Here is an 18,864-nt window from a genome sequence, read left to right as displayed (position 1 = left end):
CCTCTGCCGGCCAAGCACTAGCTATCCAGTGCCCACCATAAATTGCCGCAAACCCAACCGAAGATGAGGCGTCTGTGTGTACGACAGGAGAGTTGTTGGAGACCATGGGTATAAATAATGAGACTCCGTTCCAGTGTGTCAAGAACTGATCCCACATTACCAGATCTGCCTTGGCCTGGCGATTGAGAGGAATGATCGAATTTTGATCTGCTGCCTCGGGCAACAAGCGAAGGAGTCTGGAGATGAATGATCTACCCTGGGGGATGATCCTCATGGCAAAATTGAGCATCCCTAAGACGCTTTGCAGATTGACCCTGGACGTGACCCCCCCCCCCCCCCCCTTGGAGCAAGGTGCACACCGCAGTTCTTATTCTAGACAGCTTGTCTTCTGGTAGACTGGCCTGACCGGATGCAGTGTCTAGCTGGATTCCTAAAAAGGTGATCCTGGTGCTGGGCCCGTCCGTTGTGTTATCAGCCACAGGTACGTGAAGTTCCCTGAAAACCCGTATCAGAGTATTGAGGTCAACAGGTGATCGGGAAGGGGGTTCGATCAGCAGGAAATCGTCTAAGTAATGTATGACGTGGCATGCATGGAATTTGTGCTGTAAGATCCAGTGCAGGCACTTGGCGAATTGATCAAAAAGCCATGGACTAGATCTAGACCCGAATGTTAACTTGTTGGCGAAATAATAACTCCCCTCCCATTTGACTCCGTGCCATTGCCATAACTGAGGTGATATAGGAAGGAGCTTAAAGGCATCCGTGATGTCAGCTTTGGATAGTATGCTTGTTCACTTAAGGACAGAATGACCTGGATGGCTTAGTCTATGGAGGAATATTTCATTGGAATGAGCGAGTTGAGACTAGGTGTGGATAAAGAATGGGGCGCTGACAAGTCATAAATCAGTCTTTTTTTATTCGAAAACTTCCCAGTGACTACCCCTATGGGGTTGATCCTGAAGGTTTCAAACGGGGGTTTGATGAATGGACCAATGAGGCATCCCTTGCTTAGCTCGGCCTGAATCAGCTGCGACACCACCTTGGGGTTGGTTAAGGCAGACTGCAAGTTCCTACATTCAAACAAAGCCTGGGGAATGGCGACCTGTCCTGTGTGAAACCCTGATGAACATCCACCAATTACAAATTTGACCCATGCTATGTCTGGATGACCCGACAGGTGATGCGCAAGCATATCAATATTTACAACGCTTAGTCATGCGGGGTTGTGCCCTTTCTGTGGGCAAGCGATGCGGGGGTGTACCCTGAAGCAATTAGCGCAAAGATGCAATAGGCGGCACTGATTGTAGAAGCAGCTCCCTGCATTGAAATTGTTGCAGATCTGCGACTTCCCCAAATATCTGATGGGCCGACCTAACTTGTCCACCCCCGTGGCTGTTTTGGACTGAAATGCATCCGGGGAGTTTTTGGGGATAGGAAAGTCAAGTCGCGCGCTGGCATTGGTGCACCATTCTTCTGAATGGGAATAAGACCCACAATTGACACATGCCGGCGATTTCAGCCCGGCGAAGTGTCGACAGAACAGCTCAGTGTCCACGACTGCCCAATCTACAGTATGCTGGAACTAGGTAAGTAAAGCGGACGCTTTGGCGGAGAACGAGCGATGATATTCATAAAAGGCGGTGCCCCCGTACTTGTGACCAAGGTCCACCACCTTATAGAGGTACAGATCTAACTCTTCTCTGCGTGTTAGGGATACTGAGCATATGACGTCTCTATATAAGCTGAAAGCTAGAACGAATTCGGTGACACTGAGCTTCCTGTTCAATCGGTTGTCTCTAGATTTCAATATGACCGACACTTCGCCGCATGCGATCGTTTTGTTGTCTGGTACTTCGTGGGTGGCTATTAGTAATGAGGCTAAGTTAATGTCCTTACCCTCAAGAATGTCTTTCCTCAGATTAGCAGGAATGAAGTGAGATGGGGATATGCTGGGGAAATTGGGCGGGGTATGGATGCCCGTGCCGGCGGAAGTAGATGGAACCACCGGACCCTGACTGTCATCAGTGGGATTGGATGCCCTGCTTTCAACGACCTCAAGTCTGGCCTGAAAGCTGGACATGGACGAGGCCATGTTAGGCTACTTTCACACTAGCGTTCGGCTAGCGTTCGATCGGATCCGTTCTGAACGGATCCGATCATAATAATGCAGACGGAGGCTCCGTTCAGTACGGATCCGTCTGCATTATTTTAGCAAAAAAAAGCTAAGTGTGAAAATAGCCTGGGACGGATCCGTCCAGACTTTCAATGTAAAGTCAATGGGGGACGGATCCGCTTGAAGATTGAGCCACATTGTGGCATCTTCAAACGGATCCGTCCCCATTGACTTACATTGTAAGTCTGGACGGATCCGCACGGATCCGCACGCCTCCGCACGGCCAGGCGGACACCCGAACGCTGCAAGCAGCGTTCAGCTGTCCGCCTGTCCGTGCGGAGGCGAGCGGAGCGGAGGCTGAACGCCGCCAGACTGATGCAGTCTGAGCGGATCCGCATCCATTCAGACTGCATCAGGGCTGGACGGCTGCGTTCGGGTCCGCTCGTGAGCCCCTTCAAACGGAGCTCACGAGCGGACCGACGAACGCTAGTGTGAAAGCAGCCTTATTGATGGCTGCGTGCAGCTGACTGATAGAAGTTTGTATGGTGTTCATGGTGACCACGTCTTGGCTGGGGCCCGAATCCGCCTGGAGGAGACGAAACAGTTCGGCCTTCCTGGCCGATGCGGGAAAAGGGATGCCTCTTCGCCGGAGTTCTGCTGACAGTTTTGGAATGGTCCAGGATCTGAGGGAATGGGAGTGACAGTAGGTCGAGACTTCTCTGGGAATCGAGCGTGCCTTGGCTCCTTTGATCCTGTGATGGTTCCATCTAAAACATTGTGAGACATGAAGGCCCTGTTGCCCGAATGTGGCCCTCATGCATGCACTAGTGCGCCCGGAAACTAATCACCTGTGAAGTTCTACCAATTGTGCGCCCGTACTAGGTGGTGACATGGAATGCAATGCGTGCACCTTTGCCCTGGAACATAGTGAGTGGGGTGACCCAGGTATCAACTGAAATGGATGCGACGTGACATGAATTGATGCATGAACTGATGGTATGGCGTTTTATTTTATTTTATGCGCCTGTAGTCGTGACAGGACTTAAGCTGAGTCCTTGGACGTGAAGGACCGTGTTTGCCTGTGGACGTGACAGCACTTAAATCGTGTCCTGAGTGCGTGAAGGACTACTGGTGCCTGAAGACGTGACAGGGCTTGACTTTCGGATCCGAAGGCGTGATGGATCTGCGCGCGTAGCGTACTTAGGTACCATGTGATGACAGACGGAGATATCAGCCTGCTAAGTGATGGTGATGCAGAACTTGCGCCCCTGCAAAGATGGGGCACCGATGGTTGGTATGGAATACCTGAAGCTGTGCTGCCCCCCTATGGAAATGACCCCTATGTGAAACTATCATGCAGCAGGGTAATGTCACCATCGCCGTAAAGACATAATGGAGCGGTGTATACAGATATATTATAGAGCTGCATATGCAAATATATAGTCTAATATTCTAGATGTACTGAATCATAATTGTGATCGATACATAAATATATAAATGTACAGTTAATCCATTGTACAGTAGTTTATTATTTTTTTTATTTTTTTTTAACCCCTCCAGCCCTTTTTTTTAACCCCTCCAGCCCCTCCTTGCCCGTGTGATAGGGGCCTTAGATCCTATTGTAGCCATACTGAGAGTGGGAAAGTTATTAGAGAATGTCCCAATTTCAAGTAAGACCTCTTTCACACTTGCGTTGTCCGGATCCGGCGTGTACTCCACTTGCCGGAATTACACGCCGGATCCGGAAAAACGCAAGTGTACTGAAAGCATTTGAAGACGGATCCGTCTTCAAAATGCTTTCAGTGTTACTATGGCAGCCAGGACGCTATTAAAGTCCTGGTTGCCATAGTAGTAGTGGGGAGCGGGGGAGCGGTATACTTACAGTCCGTGCGGCTCCCGGGGCGCTCCAGAATGACGTCAGAGCGCCCCATGCGCATGGATGACGTGCCATGCAATCACGTCATCCATGCGCGTGGGGCGCCCTGACGTCACTCTGGAGCGCCCCGGGAGCCCCGACGGCGGAGCTCTATGCCGGAAGACAATAACGCAGGTGTGAAAGAGCCCTTATAAGAGAGTTTGCTTCAAGTAGGTCAGATACACAATCAATATTATTGCATTCATCAGTTTTTTTTATCCTTTAAGTGTATATTGTTTTGTATCTTGATGCAGTTTTCCATATTTATTTTTATTTATTTGTTTTTCTCTGAAGTAGTGGATACAGAGTATTTATTAGCTATGTTCCTATAGTGGCTGGATACAGTATTTATATTATATATATAAATTTACATATAGTATAATTAGTGTAATATTGTTTATTATTTATTCCATGATCCATATGAGGTATGGTGATTTAGATATAATGTATTGTACAGTAAAATGGACATATATAGATAACCTCTGAATAAAAAAATAATTATACAATATTACACTAATTATACTATATGCAAATGTATATATAATATAAATATATAAAATATATTTATATATAATAAATCAATATAGCAGCTAAAATAATGACCAGCAATAAAATATAGCAATGAATAAAAAATAGCAATACATTTAAAATAGTGATAGATCCAGGAGCATACACAAACAAATAAATTAATATCCCATAAATATCATAGTTTATGTAGCAGCACCTGAGTTAGATAGTGTTCCAAATCACAGAGGGGAATAAGACAAGTTCAGTTCACTTCCATATTCTTATATAATTGTAGCAGCATAGAATAGAGAATATATGTATCAAAGTTCACAGCAATTTGTTGCAGTATTAGGTGTCAGTAGTTGGTAAGTAACTATCAATGTCAGCGCTTCGATCTTTTAATGGAATTTGCCGAATAACAGAGACAGCAGGCAGTTAGTGAAGGACCTACAGTATTTATTGGATATTAATTTATTTGTTTGTGTATGCTCCTGGATCTATCACTATTTTATATGTATTGCTATTTTTTATTCTTTGCTCTCCAGGGCACAGGATTCCTGCTGGAGACCCTTTCCCTGCTTGAGACACTGTATAGCGCACGGGAACTAACTAGCTGACTGTAGTTCCATGCGCCATCTGGTGTTCACAAACCAACATTGCAGCCTGAATTTTCTCAATGGCTTTTTACGCGATTCGGGTTTGCTAATTAAATTGGAAATTACTTTGCGCTGCAGCTATTCTGAAGGGAGCGCTAACAATGCTATATCTGTAGGTGTATGTGTGTAAAAATCAAGAGAAGACTTCACCAGAGTGAATACAAAGGGTTCACCACAAGATGTAAACCATTGGTGAGCCTCAAAAACAGGAAGGCCAGATTAGAGTTTGCCAAACGACATCTAAAAAAGCCTTCACAGTTCTGGAACAACATCCTATGGACAGATGAAACCAAAATCAACTTGTACCAGAGTGATGGGAAGAGAATTATATGGATAACGAAAGGGACTGCTCATGATACTAAGCATACCACCTCATCAGTGAAGCATGGTGGTGGTAGTGTCATGGCGTGGGCAAGTATGGCTGCTAATGGAACTGGTTCTCTTGTATTTATTGATGATGTGACTTCTGACAAAAGCAGCAGGATGAATTCTGAAGTGTTTCAGGCAATATTATCTGCTCATATTCAGCCAAATGCTTCAGAACTCATTGGACGGCGCTTCACAGTGCAGATGGACAATGACCCAAAGCATACTGCAAAAGCAACCAAAGAGTTTTTTAAGGGAAAGAAGTGGAATGTTATGCAATGGCCAAGTCAATGACCTGACCTGAATCCGATTGAGCATGCATTTCACTTGCTGAAGACAAAACTGAAGGGAAAATGCCCCAAGAACAAGCAGGAACTGAAGACAGTTGCAGTAGAGGCCTGGCAGAGCATCACCGGGGATGAAACCCAGCGTCTGGTGATGTCTATGCGTTACAGACTTCAGGCTGTAATTGACTGCAAAGGATTGGCAACCAAGTATTTAAAAGTGAAAGTTTGATTTATGATTATTATTCTGTCCTATTACTTTTGGTCCCTTAACAAGTGGGAGGCACATATGCAAACTGTTGTAATTCCTGCACCGTTCACCTGATCTGGATGTAAATACCCTCAAATTAAAGCTGACAGTCTGTAGTTAAAGCACATCTTGTTCGTTTCATTTCAAATCCATTGTGGTGGTGTATAGAGCCAAAAATGTTAGAATTGTGTCGATGTCCCAATATTTATGGACCTAACTGTAGACCTATTATAATAAAACTGCTATTTGTTTACATTACATTCCACCTGTCACATAGAACATGGTGTTTGGACTGCAGCAGGTTGTTATAGAGCAGGAGGAGCGGAGCAGATTTATATATAGTTTTCTGTGACGATTCAGTATAACTTGTATAACCTCCTCCTCATAGAGGGAAGGCTGTCAGTCACTGATAGGACCTCCTCCTCATAGAGGGAAGGCTGTCAGTCACTGATAGGACCTCCTCCTCATAGAGGGAAGGCTGTCAGTCACTGATAGGACCTCCTCCTTATAGAGGGAAGGCTGTCAGTCCCTGATAGGACCTCCTCCTCATAGAGAGAAGGCTGTCAGTCCATGATAGGAGCTCTTCCTTATAGAGGGAAGGCTGTCAGTCACCGATAGGACCTCCTCCTCATAGAGGGAAGGCTGTCAGTCACTGATAGGACCTCCTCCTCATAGAGAGAAGGCTGTCAGTCACTGATAGGACCTCCTCCTCATAGAGGGAAGGATGTCAGTCACTAATAGGACCTCCCCCTCATAGAGAGAAGGCTGTCAGTCACTGATAGGACCTCCTCCTCATAGAGGGAAGGCTGTCAGTCACTGATAGGACCTCCTCCTCATAGAGAGAAGGCTGTCAGTCACTGATAGGACCTCCTCCTCATAGAGGGAAGGCTGTCAGTCACTGATAGGACCTCCTCCTCATAGAGGGAAGGCTGTCAGTCACTGATAGGACCTCCTCCTCATAGAGAGAAGGCTGTCAGTCACTGATAGGACCTCCTCCTCATAGAGAGAAGGCTGTCAGTCACGGATAGGACCTCCTCCTTATAGAGGGAAGGATGTTAGTCACTGATAGGACCTCCTCCTCATAGAGAGAAGGCTGTCAGTCACTGATAGGACCTCCTCCTCATAGAGGGAAGGATGTCAGTCACTGATAGGACCTCCTCCTCATAGAGGGAAGGCTGTCAGTCCCTGTTAGGACCTCCTCCTCACAGAGGGAATGCTGTCAGTCCCTGATAGGACCTACTCCTCATAGAGGGAAGGCTGTCAGTCACTGATAGGACCTCCTCCTCATAGAGGGAAGGCTGTCAGTCACTGATAGGACCTCCTCCTCATAGAGGAAAGGCAGTCAGTCACTGATAGGACCTCCTCCTCATAGAGGGAAGGCTGTCAGTCCCTGATAGGACCTCCTCCTCATAGAGAGAAGGCTGTCAGTCCATGATAGGAGCTCTTCCTTATAGAGGGAAGGCTGTCAGTCACCGATAGGACCTCCTCCTCATAGAGGGAAGGCTGTCAGTCACTGATAGGACCTCCTCCTCATAGAGAGAAGGCTGTCAGTCACTGATAGGACCTCCTCCTCATAGAGGGAAGGATGTCAGTCACTGATAGGACCTCCTCCTCATAGAGAGAAGGCTGTCAGTCACTGATAGGACCTCCTCCTCCTCATAGAGGGAAGGCTGTCAGTCACTGATAGGACCTCCTCCTCATAGAGAGAAGGCTGTCAGTCACTGATAGGACCTCCTCCTCATAGAGGGAAGGCTGTCAGTCACTGATAGGACCTCCTCCTCATAGAGGGAAGGCTGTCAGTCACTGATAGGACCTCCTCCTCATAGAGAGAAGGCTGTCAGTCACTGATAGGACCTACTCCTCATAGAGGGAAGGCTGTCAGTCACTGATAGGACCTCCTCCTCATAGACGGAAGGCTTTCAGTCACTGATAGGACCTCCTCCTCCTCATAGAGGAAAGGCTCAGTCACTGATAGGACCTCCTCCTTATAGAGGGAAGGCTGTCCGTCACTGATAGGATCTCCTCCTCATAGACGGAAGGCTTTCAGTCATTGATAAGACCTCCTCCTCCTCATAGAGGAAAGGCTCAGTCACTGATAGGACCACCTTATAATGGAAAGAAAACTGTTAATCACTAATAGAACCAACTCCTTGACTTCACAGCCCAGAATGACCATGATTTTAAAGCGACCCTGTCAGTGTGGCAGGCGCAGCACTATGAAGTGCCTTTTGCGCTGTAGCATTAGAAGAATTATGATATCTCTGACTTTTAGTCTAACCAGACTGTCTATTGCTCTGTAATTCTACTAAGGCCATTCTATAAAAACAGTAGGTTTAAAGAGCACACCAAAGGCTTGAAATAACTTCTTTATTAACTTCAACTTTTCTTCATATATAACACTGCCGCCTCCGCAGCAGATAGTCCATGTAGAAAACACGTGTTGCATAAAGTATCACAACTGGTGGTATGCATAAGACGGTGGTTCAACTGTTCAATCTTGTCATTCAACATAAAATGGTAGATATATTTCTCTTGAGTATCTGTACTCTCACTTTAAGTTATTTAAGCACTTTATGATCTCTCTGAGGGGTATATCTGAGGTCTAACCAATAGTTCACTTGCTCTACTTGATTTGCAGTTTGCTCTATACAATTACTTATGATCTGGTATGAGCAGTTCGCATTTGTATGCAATTTGTTTGGATTGTATAATTGTATGGCTCAGTAGTTCGTTTGTATGCATTGTGAACTTTGTAGTTTGCAATTGGAGGAACTGTAAGTAAACACACATATAACTGGTTCAGTATACAGTTTACTATAATCACTATATTAACAGTAGGAACATTATATAACTGTTTTAACCACGTCAACCCCGCTAGCTGAAACCCCCTTAATGACCAGGCCACTTTTTACAATTCTGCACTACACTAATTTCACCGTTTATTGCTCGGTCATGCAACTTACCACCCAAATGAATTTTACCTCCTTTTCTTCTCACTAATAGAGCTTTCATTTGGTGGTATTTCATTGCTGCTGACATTTTTACTTTTTTTGTTATTAATCGAAATTTAACGATTTTTTTGAAAAAAAATGACATTTTTCACTTTCAGCTGTAAAATTTTGCAAAAAAAAATGACATCCATATATAAATTTTTCGCTAAATTTATTGTTCTACATGTCTTTGATAAAAAAAATGTTTGGGAAAAAAAATGGTTTGGGTAAAAGTTATAGCGTTTACAAACTATGGTACAAAAATGTGAATTTCCGCTTTTTGAAGCAGCTCTGACTTTCTGAGCACCTGTCATGTTTCCTGAGGTTCTACAATGCCCAGACAGTAGAAAAACCCCACAAATGACCCCATTTCGGAAAGTAGACACCCTAAGGTATTCGCTGATGGGCATAGTGAGTTCATAGAACTTTTTATTTTTTGTCACAAGTTAGCGGAAAATTATGATTTATTTTTATTTTATTTTTTTCTTACAAAGTCTCATATTCCACTAACTTGCGACAAAAAAAAAAATAATTCTAGGAACTCGCCATGCCCCTCACGGAATACCTTGGGTTGTCTTCTTTCCAAAATGGGGTCACTTGTGGGGTAGTTATACTGCCCTGGCAATTTAGGGGCCCAAATGTGTGAGAAGTACTTTGCAATCAAAATGTGTAACAAATGGCCTGCGAAATCCGAAAGGTGCACTTTGGAATATGCGCCCCTTTGCCCACCTTGGCTGCAAAAAAGTGTCACACATCTGGTATCGCCGTACTCATGAGAAGTTGGGGAATGTGTTTTGGGGTGTCATTTTACATATACCCATGCTGGGTGAGAGAAATATCTTGGCAAAAGATAACTTTTCCAATTTTTTTATACAAAGTTGGCATTTGACCAAGATATTTTTCTCACCCAGAATGGGTATATGTAAAATGACACCCCAAAACACATTCCCCAACTTCTCCTGAGTACAGCGATACCAGATGTGTGACACTTTTTTGCAGCCAAGATGGGCAAAAGGGCACATATTCCAAAGAGCACCTTTCGGATTTCGCAGGCCATTTTTTACACATTTTGATTGCAAACTACTTCTCACACATATGGGCCCCTAAATTGCCAGGGCAGTATAACTACCCCACAAGTGACCCCATTTTGGAAAGAAGACACCCCAAGGTATTCCGTGAGGGGCACGGCGAGTTCCTAGAATTTTTTATTTTTTGTCACAAGTTAGCGGAAAATGATGATTTTTTATTTTTTTTATTTTTTCCTTACAAAGTCTCATATTCCACTAACTTGCGACAAAAAATAAAAAATTCTAGGAACTCGCCATGCCCCTCACGGAATACCTTGGGGTGTCTTCTTTCCAAAATGGGGTCACTTGTGGCGTAGTTATACTGCCCTGGCAATTTAGGGGCCCATATGTGTGAGAAGTAGTTTGCAATCAAAATCTGTAAAAAATGGCCGGTGAAATCCGAAAGGTGCACTTTGGAATGTGGGTCCCTTTGCCCACCTAGGCTGCAAAAAAGTGTCACACATCTGGTATTTACGTACTCAGGAGAAGTTGGGGAATGTGTTTTGGGGTGTCATTTTACATATAACCATGCTGGGTGAGAGAAATATCTTGGCAAAAGACAACTTTTCCAATTTTTTTATACAAAGTTGGCATTTGACCAAGATATTTATCTCACCCAGCATGGGTATATGTAAAATGACACCCCAAATCACATTCCCCAACTTCTCCTGAGTACGGCGATACCAGATGTGTGACACTTTTTTGCAGCCAAGGTGGGCAAAGGGGCACATATTCCAAAGTGCACCTTTCGGATTTCGCAGGCCATTTTTTACTCATTTTGATTGCAAGGTACTTCTCACACATTTGGGCCCCTAAATTGCCAGGGCAGTATAACTACCCCACAAGTGACCCCATTTTGGAAAGAAGACACTTTAACTTTTTGAATTAAACATTAACCTTTTTGCTTACTGGTGTTTTTTTTTTGTTTTTTTTTTATTACCTTTATAGAACAAACCTCTCCTTCCCCATGGGTCAATGTGCAAAGCGCAAATCGCCCAAAGATGTGGCAAAGTACATTATGCACTTTGTCCCAGGTGAAAGGAGAGGTTTGCAGCAGCTGTGTGTGAATGGGCCTTAATAGCCCTGTGTGCCTGTCCTGTGAGATGTGATCCCTATGCTAAGTGTACCTGTGTGTGGTACTTCCGGAAACACTCTCCAAAGCATAGGGCAGGGTGGTCAGGACAGTCAGGACAGAAATAGCGGGTGTCACGCCTTATTCCACTCCTGCTACAGACACAACATTTTTTTCGGGGTGGCGGTCGGTTTGAGGTACCAGCAACGACACTGGGGAAATGTCGCTCGTGTAGACGGCTAACTACACTGGTGGATGGGGCCACGGAACCTCCTGGGTACAGGAGGTACGCGATGATCTCTTCCTGAAATTTGAGGAAGGATCCAGTTCTCCCAGCCTTACTGTAGAGAACAAAACTATTATACAGAGCCAATTTAATTAAATATACATACACCTTCTTATACCAGCATCTGGTTCTGCGGGACACTAAATACGGAGCCAACATCTGGTCATTGAAGTCCACCCCTCCCATGTGAAGGTTATAGTCGTGGACTGAGAGGGGCTTTTCAATGACACGGGTTGCTCGCTCAATTTGTATTGTCGTGTCTGCGTGAATGGAGGAGAGCATGTAAACGTCACGCTTGTCTCTCCATTTCACCGCGAGCAGTTCTTCGTTACACAATGCAGCCCTCTGCCCCCTTGCAAGACGGGTGGTAACGAGCCGTTGGGCGCCAATCCGTTCTAGAAACAAATGCCTAAAGAGGGCCACACTTTTGTAGAAATTGTCCACATAAAGAGGGTACCCCTTGCCAAATAAGGGTGACACCAAGTCCCAGACTGTCTTCCCACTGCTCCCCAGGTAGTCAGGGCAACCGACCGGCTCCAGGGTCTGATCTTTTCCTTCATAGACACGAAATTTGTGGGTATAGCCTGTGGCCCTTTCACAGAGCTTATACAATTTGACCCCATACCGGGCGCGCTTGCTTGGGATGTATTGTTTGAAGCCAAGGCGCCCGGTAAAATGTATTAGGGACTCGTCTACGCAGATGTTTTGCTCAGGGGTATACAAATCTGCAAATTTCTGGTTGAAATGGTCTATGAAGGGCCGAATTTTGTGGAGCCGGTCAAAAGCTGGGTGGCCTCTGGGACGGGAGGTGGTGTTGTCGCTAAAGTGCAGGAAACACAGGATGGTCTCAAATCGTGTCCTGGACATAGCAGCAGAGAACATGGGCATGTGATGAATTGGGTTCGTGGACCAATATGACCGCAATTCATGCTTTTTAGTTAGACCCATGTTGAGGAGAAGGCCCAGAAAAAATTTAAATTCGGAAACTTGGACTAGTTTCCACCGGAAAGACTGGGCATAAGAGCTTCCCGGGTTAGCGGATATAAATTGTGTGGCATACCGATTTGTTTCGGCCACGACTAAGTCCAAGAGCTCCGCAGTCAAGAACAGCTAAAAAAATCCCAGGGCCGAACCGATCTGAGCTGTCTCAACCCGAACTCCAGACTGGGCGGTGAATGGGGGAACTACAGGTGCGGCTGAAGTTGGGGACTGCCAATTAGGGTTTGCCAGCACCTCAGGGATTCTAGGGGCTCTACGGGCACGTCTTTGCGGTGGCTGCGACGGGGTCACTACTGCTCGTGCCACCGTACCAGCATCAACTGCCCTTCTGGTGCTCGCTACTTCACCAGGTTGTACGGCAGTGCTGGTACTAGGTCCAGGAAGGGCTGCGCTGCTGGTGTATGCCTCACCACGTAATCCGACAGCACCAGCCCCACTCTGCTGCTCTTGAAGCGGATCCTGCGCAACCTGCGGTCTAGCGACACAGGGCCGGGTACGCCTGGTGCTATCAGGGACCTCAGCCTCCTCGTCCGAACTTTGGGTCAAAGAGCCACTGCTTTCTACAGGTTCGTATTCTGACCCGCTAGATTCGTCAGATGAGGGTTCCCATTCCTCATCCGACTGGGTCAGAAGCCTGTAGGCCTCTTCAGAAGAATACCCCCTGTTTGACATTTGGGCAACTAAATTTAGGGGGTATTCCCTGAGACTACCCAAGAAAAAAAAGCAAGCCTGTCTTACAAAGGGGAGGCTAGCGAAGTACCGGAGGCCGCTGCGGTTGATAAAAAATATCAAAACAGATTTTTTTTATCGCCGCAGCACGTGTAAAGTGAATGTGCAGTGATCAAAAAAATATATATTTTTTGTCACTGCGGTGGGGCGGGCGTGGGTGAACGCACGTGTGGGCGACCGATCAGGCCTGATCGGGCAAACACTGCATTTTGGGTGGAAGGTGAACTAAAGTGACACTAATACTATTATAGATCTGACCGTGATCAGTTTTGATCACTTACAGATACTATAAAAGTACAAATGCTGATTAGCGATACGCTAATCAGCGAATAAGTGACTGCGGTGCGGTGGGCTGGGCGCTAACCGATCGCTAAACTACCTAACCAAGGGGCCTAAACTATCCTAAAACCTATCAGTCAATACCAGTGAAAAAAAAAAAGTGTCAGTTTGCACTGATCACTTTTTTACTTTTCACTAGTGATTGACAGGGGCAAGAAGGGGTGATCAAGGGGTTAATTGGGGTGCTGGGAGGTGATCTGGGGGCTAAGTGTGGTGTTGGTGGGTACTCACAGTGATGTGTGCTCCTCTGCTGGAACCAACCGACCAAAAGAAGGAGCAGAGGAGCACAGCAGCCATATAACCACATCATATTTACTAATATGATGTGTTTTCTGGCTGCTGATTCGTTTTTTTGAAAATCAGCAACCTGCCAGCCACGATCATTGGCTGGCAGGTTGATGACGAACTTGTCTTTTAAATTTTGCTGGCCCGCGATGCGCATGCGCGGGCCGGCTTTCCCCGAAATCTCGCGTCTCGCGAGAGGACGCACTGGCGCGTCCACCCAGAGAAACAGGACCGCCGCAAAGACGCAATCCTGCGTACGGCGGTCCTGAGGTGGTTAAATACCTTTTTTGCCCTTTCTACTACCATAAAACACAACTCTTAGTGGAGTGAATGTCTGTTCAGCTCCTCTCTCTTGCTATGTGTGAGGCTGGCTGTGATTGGTCAAGACTCCTGCCCAGCAGCAACAGTTTAACTCTATGCTTTCTGTTTTTGCTGTGTCATTGAGCTTACCTTACATTATATAATTAATCTTAAAGGCATATTATCTTTTCTGCTTCTGTGAACACAATATATAACAGTTATATGACATCCAAACATTTAGTCACTGTAAATAACTCTTTTGTCTTTAACACACAAACATAGGAACTGTATTAAGGTTATTGGCAGGTTTAGCTGTATAAACATATAAGCTATATTGGCAACCTAGGACAGGTCTTAGCTGGCCAGCTACAGTCAGCATGATTAACCCTCCAAAAGTCTGCACTTATGCTATAGCTCTGCTGCTGCTTGCTGACCAGTGCAGGTGCTGGTGACATAATTTAAGTAGAGGCGTCCCTGGCTACAGAGACAGGAGGATCGCTTCTGGGTTAAATGAGGTTATCGACTCCTGTGCATACTGCTGAAATGCTCGATAAGCAGCAGCCCAGCTGTAGTACAGGCGCAGACATTTGGAGGTAGTACTCAGGTGCAGAAGACAGGGAAAGATAAGGTGTCTTGCTTTATCAATGAAATGTCAGGGTGCAGTGTTCAGTGCACCAGGGGTGCTTATATGTCACCACCAGATCTTTGAGAAGTTCCGTTAGACGTTCTTCAGTACCTTCTGCATGATCTTCTTTTGTTTTGCTTTCGTTTTGACATCTCTCCTCCCTCTCCCAGCTGTCATCTATTAGCAGTGATTGCCTCCCTATATATCTCCTCCCCATAATCACCTTGCGGTTTATACAACTTCAGATCTTCAGCAGTAAGGGAGAGAGCTAGGGCTGTTACAGGGCTTACCCTTTTGTTCCTTAGTTTTGGATCAAGTCAGTCAGATCTTCATTTGTGTCTTCTAGTTTTCTGTAACACCATCCGTGACATTATAACGCTACAGCACACCCCTAGGTGTTCCATCTAAGTAATTTGCATATTTATAAAAGTAATGATTTCTATGCATTATTAATACCTAAAAAAATATTTTTTGCATTAGAATGATCAACCCTACCAGGCACTATGGTTTAGTAGGGTTGATCATGCTGACAGTGTTGATTTTAATAAAGTACAAGTTTCACTGGGTCTTTTCCCATAAACTATATACAAATCTCAGTTCCTCCTGCTCTATGACATGCTGCCTGCAATTCATGCAAATTACACCGTACAGCACCACCACACCTAATATTCTAGTTAGTAACATGCAGTGGTGGCCCGGGTGGAAGGTGAGAATATGTGTGTGATGGTGGTACTAGTACTCACGGTGGCTATAGTCCTCCCTGGTACTCATTAGACCATGCACAGTGAATAGAGCACCCTTTGTCCCCCTCGTGGCAAACCCTGGTTTGGGGTCTCCCTGGTTTGTGGTGCCCTTGGTGTTGTGTAAAGTTATTATCCAGATTTATCATCCAGTGTCAGTCTGTGTGATAAATCTGGAGCAGTGTCAGACGGTCTGGTCTTAGTTTACACTGTCTTACTTTCAGACACTATTAGTAAATCCACTCCAGTGTGTCTAGAAAAGTAATGTGGCCAAGAGGAGCTGGAAAATTCAGCAATGTACAGATACAGTATCTGCTATTTCTTCATCGAGATATTTAGTTCTGTTTCATCTTCTTATCTTCACCTTTTTTTTTCCTATTCTATAGAATTCCAGATCCGTCACAAGAAACATTTACATGAAAGAACTGAGAAACTTCTAGAGAAAAAACCTCCAAGATGTAACCAGCGAGAGGAGAGTTTTCCATTCTGTACACGTTATGTCAACCTCCCCATTGTCTCCACTGATCACTTCAGACGACGATCTGAGAATGAGCTAATAGAGACCGGGGTAAAACATGAGGAATACTTAAAGAGAAAACACAATGAATTACTACGCATTTCCCCCAACAAACTGTTCCGCTGGCATCACCGATCCGAACAATTGCCACGTATGGTAATGGTGAGCGGAGTGCCTGGTGTAGGAAAGACCACACTGATGCAGAAAGTTGTCTATGACTGGGTGAAGGGGGATCTCTATCAAAGATTCTCCTTTGTCTTTTTCTTCAAATTCCGAGAACTCAACAGACTGGATAAAGTTAGTCTGGACACTCTAATCCTTCATCAGTACCCATATCTGGAGGAGCAGCTTAGTAACATCTTACAGGAACCTGAAAAACTTCTCTTTATATTTGATGGTTTAGATGAAAGTCTTCATAACCTGGATTTCTCATTATGTCACTCGTGCTCTAATCCTACACAGCCCGAAACTTGTGGTCAGATTGTGGATAGTTTGGTGAGAAAGTATCTTCTTGATGGTTGTTCTGTCCTAATGACCAGTCGTCCAACCAGACTGGCATCAATTGATTGTAGCGTTTTCCAGAGAATAGTAGAAATCACTGGGTTTTTACCGGAAGAACGACAGATGTACTTTCAAAACTTCTTCCCCGACCCTGAACTGGCAGAAAAGGCTTTTAATTATGTGAAGCAGAATGACACCCTGTACACGTTCTGTTACCTCCCGTCCTACTGCTGGATCATTTGTACAGTATTGTCCAGGAGCTTCCAGCCAACAAGTAGTCTTCATCCAGTGTCATTATTACCCAAAACCGTCACCCAGCTCTTTGCGATATTTGTCGCCAACATCCTGTCCAATCACTGCCTGGACAAAAGTGACGCTCAGAAGATCCTGCAGTCCATCGGATGGATGGCAGAACATGGAGTCATGAATCAAAGGATTATCTTTGAGGAACGAGATCTGGACTGTTTCCATGTATGCAATAAGTCAAAGCTCTTAGCAAGTTTTCTGATGGAATCAGAGGAACCTGTGTCCTATTCCTTCTTACATCTCACTGTTCAGGAATTCTTTTCTGCCTTGGTACATTATTTGGATTATTCTCCTGAGAAGTTACAGAAATCACTCAAAGATGCCAAATCCTATCCTGATGGACGAGGTGAGATGTTCCTCCGTTTCCTGTGTGGTCTATCAGATGGCTCCACCAGGTCAATGCTAACTGGATACCTGGACAGACAAGCAACTCAGACATCTATAGATGTCATCACTTGGCTAAAGAACTTCATTCTAGTAGAAAAGAGGCCAATGGAAAGTAAGGACAACAAGCGGCAACTTCTCAGTACATTTTTCTATCTGTATGAATCCCGGAATAAGGCTCTGGTGCTGGAATCACTACAATCACACAGATGTCTTGACTTTTCTGATGTTCACATGTCGGCTCTAGACTGCACAGTGTTATCGTTTATTCTGGACACATGCACAAATATAGAAGAACTCGATCTATATGGATGTTCCTTAGACAATGAAGGATTAGAAAGACTTGCACCAGGATTACATAATCTGCAGACTCTGAGGTAAAATACTAATTATATTTCATCTTTCTGTGGTATTCAGGTTCTGGCAGATTTATTGTATGTTTTAGAGATTAGCAAACCGATTTTTTACGAGCTTTGCAAAATTTTGGCTGACAGGCCAACCTGAACTTTTTCAGGTTTGTTTCGGACAAATCCATTAAAACAGCACATAGCGCCATTTTATTGCACATGTCAGCGGGAAAAATCACTAGGGAGGAAGAAGAGGTCTCACATGACCTTGATAGGAAGAGGGGGGGAAGGTTTGCCCTGATTGGCTCCCAGGCCAACAGACAACCTACATGAGCCAATCAGTGCTGCATCAGGCAGGGAGATGCCCTAGCAGAACGAGCAGAAAGTCACTGTGTGTGGGGCTGTGAATGAGGGTGGTTGGGTGTCAGTGTCTGCCAGGAAAATGGGAGTCAGGGACAGTGAAAAGTCACAATCAAGCTTGTATTGTACTGCCAAGGACAGATATGGGATGGGATAGAATTACAAAGAAGAAGAATTGTGTGTGTAGAAATGGGACAGGCAGGGAAAGCTGTCAGCCAGGGAGTGAGCAGTGAGGAGCTGAGGCTTGCTGTGCCTCCTAGCAGAACTGCAGCTGCTGGAAACCTCAAAGCAGCTACCGGCAAGGACCTTTCATGTTTTCCTCATTTTAACAAAAAATACATGGGGGGGGTGAAATAAGCACAAAACTGTACAACACGTGTTTTACCATCAATGTAGCATTTTAAATTTGAGTCAAAACACCTGAAATAATAATCCAAACTTAGTGTCGGGGCATCTACATATAGTTAATTTATTTTTTAAGTTTTTAAAGTTTTAAAAGGTTGCAGGGTAGCACCCAAAATTATCTTTGAGTGATAACGTGATATTTGGCCTAAATCCATGTATTTCCATCTCCACACAATTAAAGTTCATATTTTTTTGAGTTGTTGAAACCAGCATTTTCATGTCTTATAATACGCAGGATAGCGGAAGATAATACCAGTGAGTAATGCCCTGACATACTAGGCCAAAATCCGTGCTGTTAAAGGGGTTATCCAATATCATAAACTGCCCCGCCCATGTGCCGGGCCCTTCACATTGACTATACTTACCCTGCTCCCTGCACGGCTCCTGGTCTCTGAACCGCCGCTGCTGCTTCTCCCCGTGCGGTGTTGAAAACATCCGGTGTCGGGGGGAGCAGCCAATGGCAGGCGGGGACGGGGGGAGCCTCCCTAGTATCGCGATTGACGCTAGGGAGGCTCGTCCCC

At 45.2% G+C, this 18,864-nt stretch overlaps 1 protein-coding gene across 1 annotated transcript in view; it reads left to right on the top strand.

Moving 5' to 3' along the window:
* Positions 1-17,612, top strand: part of LOC122921297 (NACHT, LRR and PYD domains-containing protein 12-like) — a 28,225-nt gene extending 10,613 nt beyond the window's left edge. Inside the window, exon 4 of the mRNA XM_044271276.1 lies at positions 15,910-17,612. Within this exon, the coding sequence (XP_044127211.1) occupies positions 15,910-17,612 (1,703 nt within the window). The remainder of the gene's footprint in view (positions 1-15,909) is intronic.
* The last annotated feature ends 1,252 nt before the right edge of the window (positions 17,613-18,864 follow it).

The sequence above is a fragment of the Bufo gargarizans genome, chromosome 11 (genome assembly GCF_014858855.1).
Source record: "Bufo gargarizans isolate SCDJY-AF-19 chromosome 11, ASM1485885v1, whole genome shotgun sequence".
Classification (NCBI taxonomy): Eukaryota; Metazoa; Chordata; class Amphibia; order Anura; family Bufonidae; genus Bufo; species Bufo gargarizans.
This window is presented reverse-complemented; position numbering and strand designations above follow the sequence as displayed.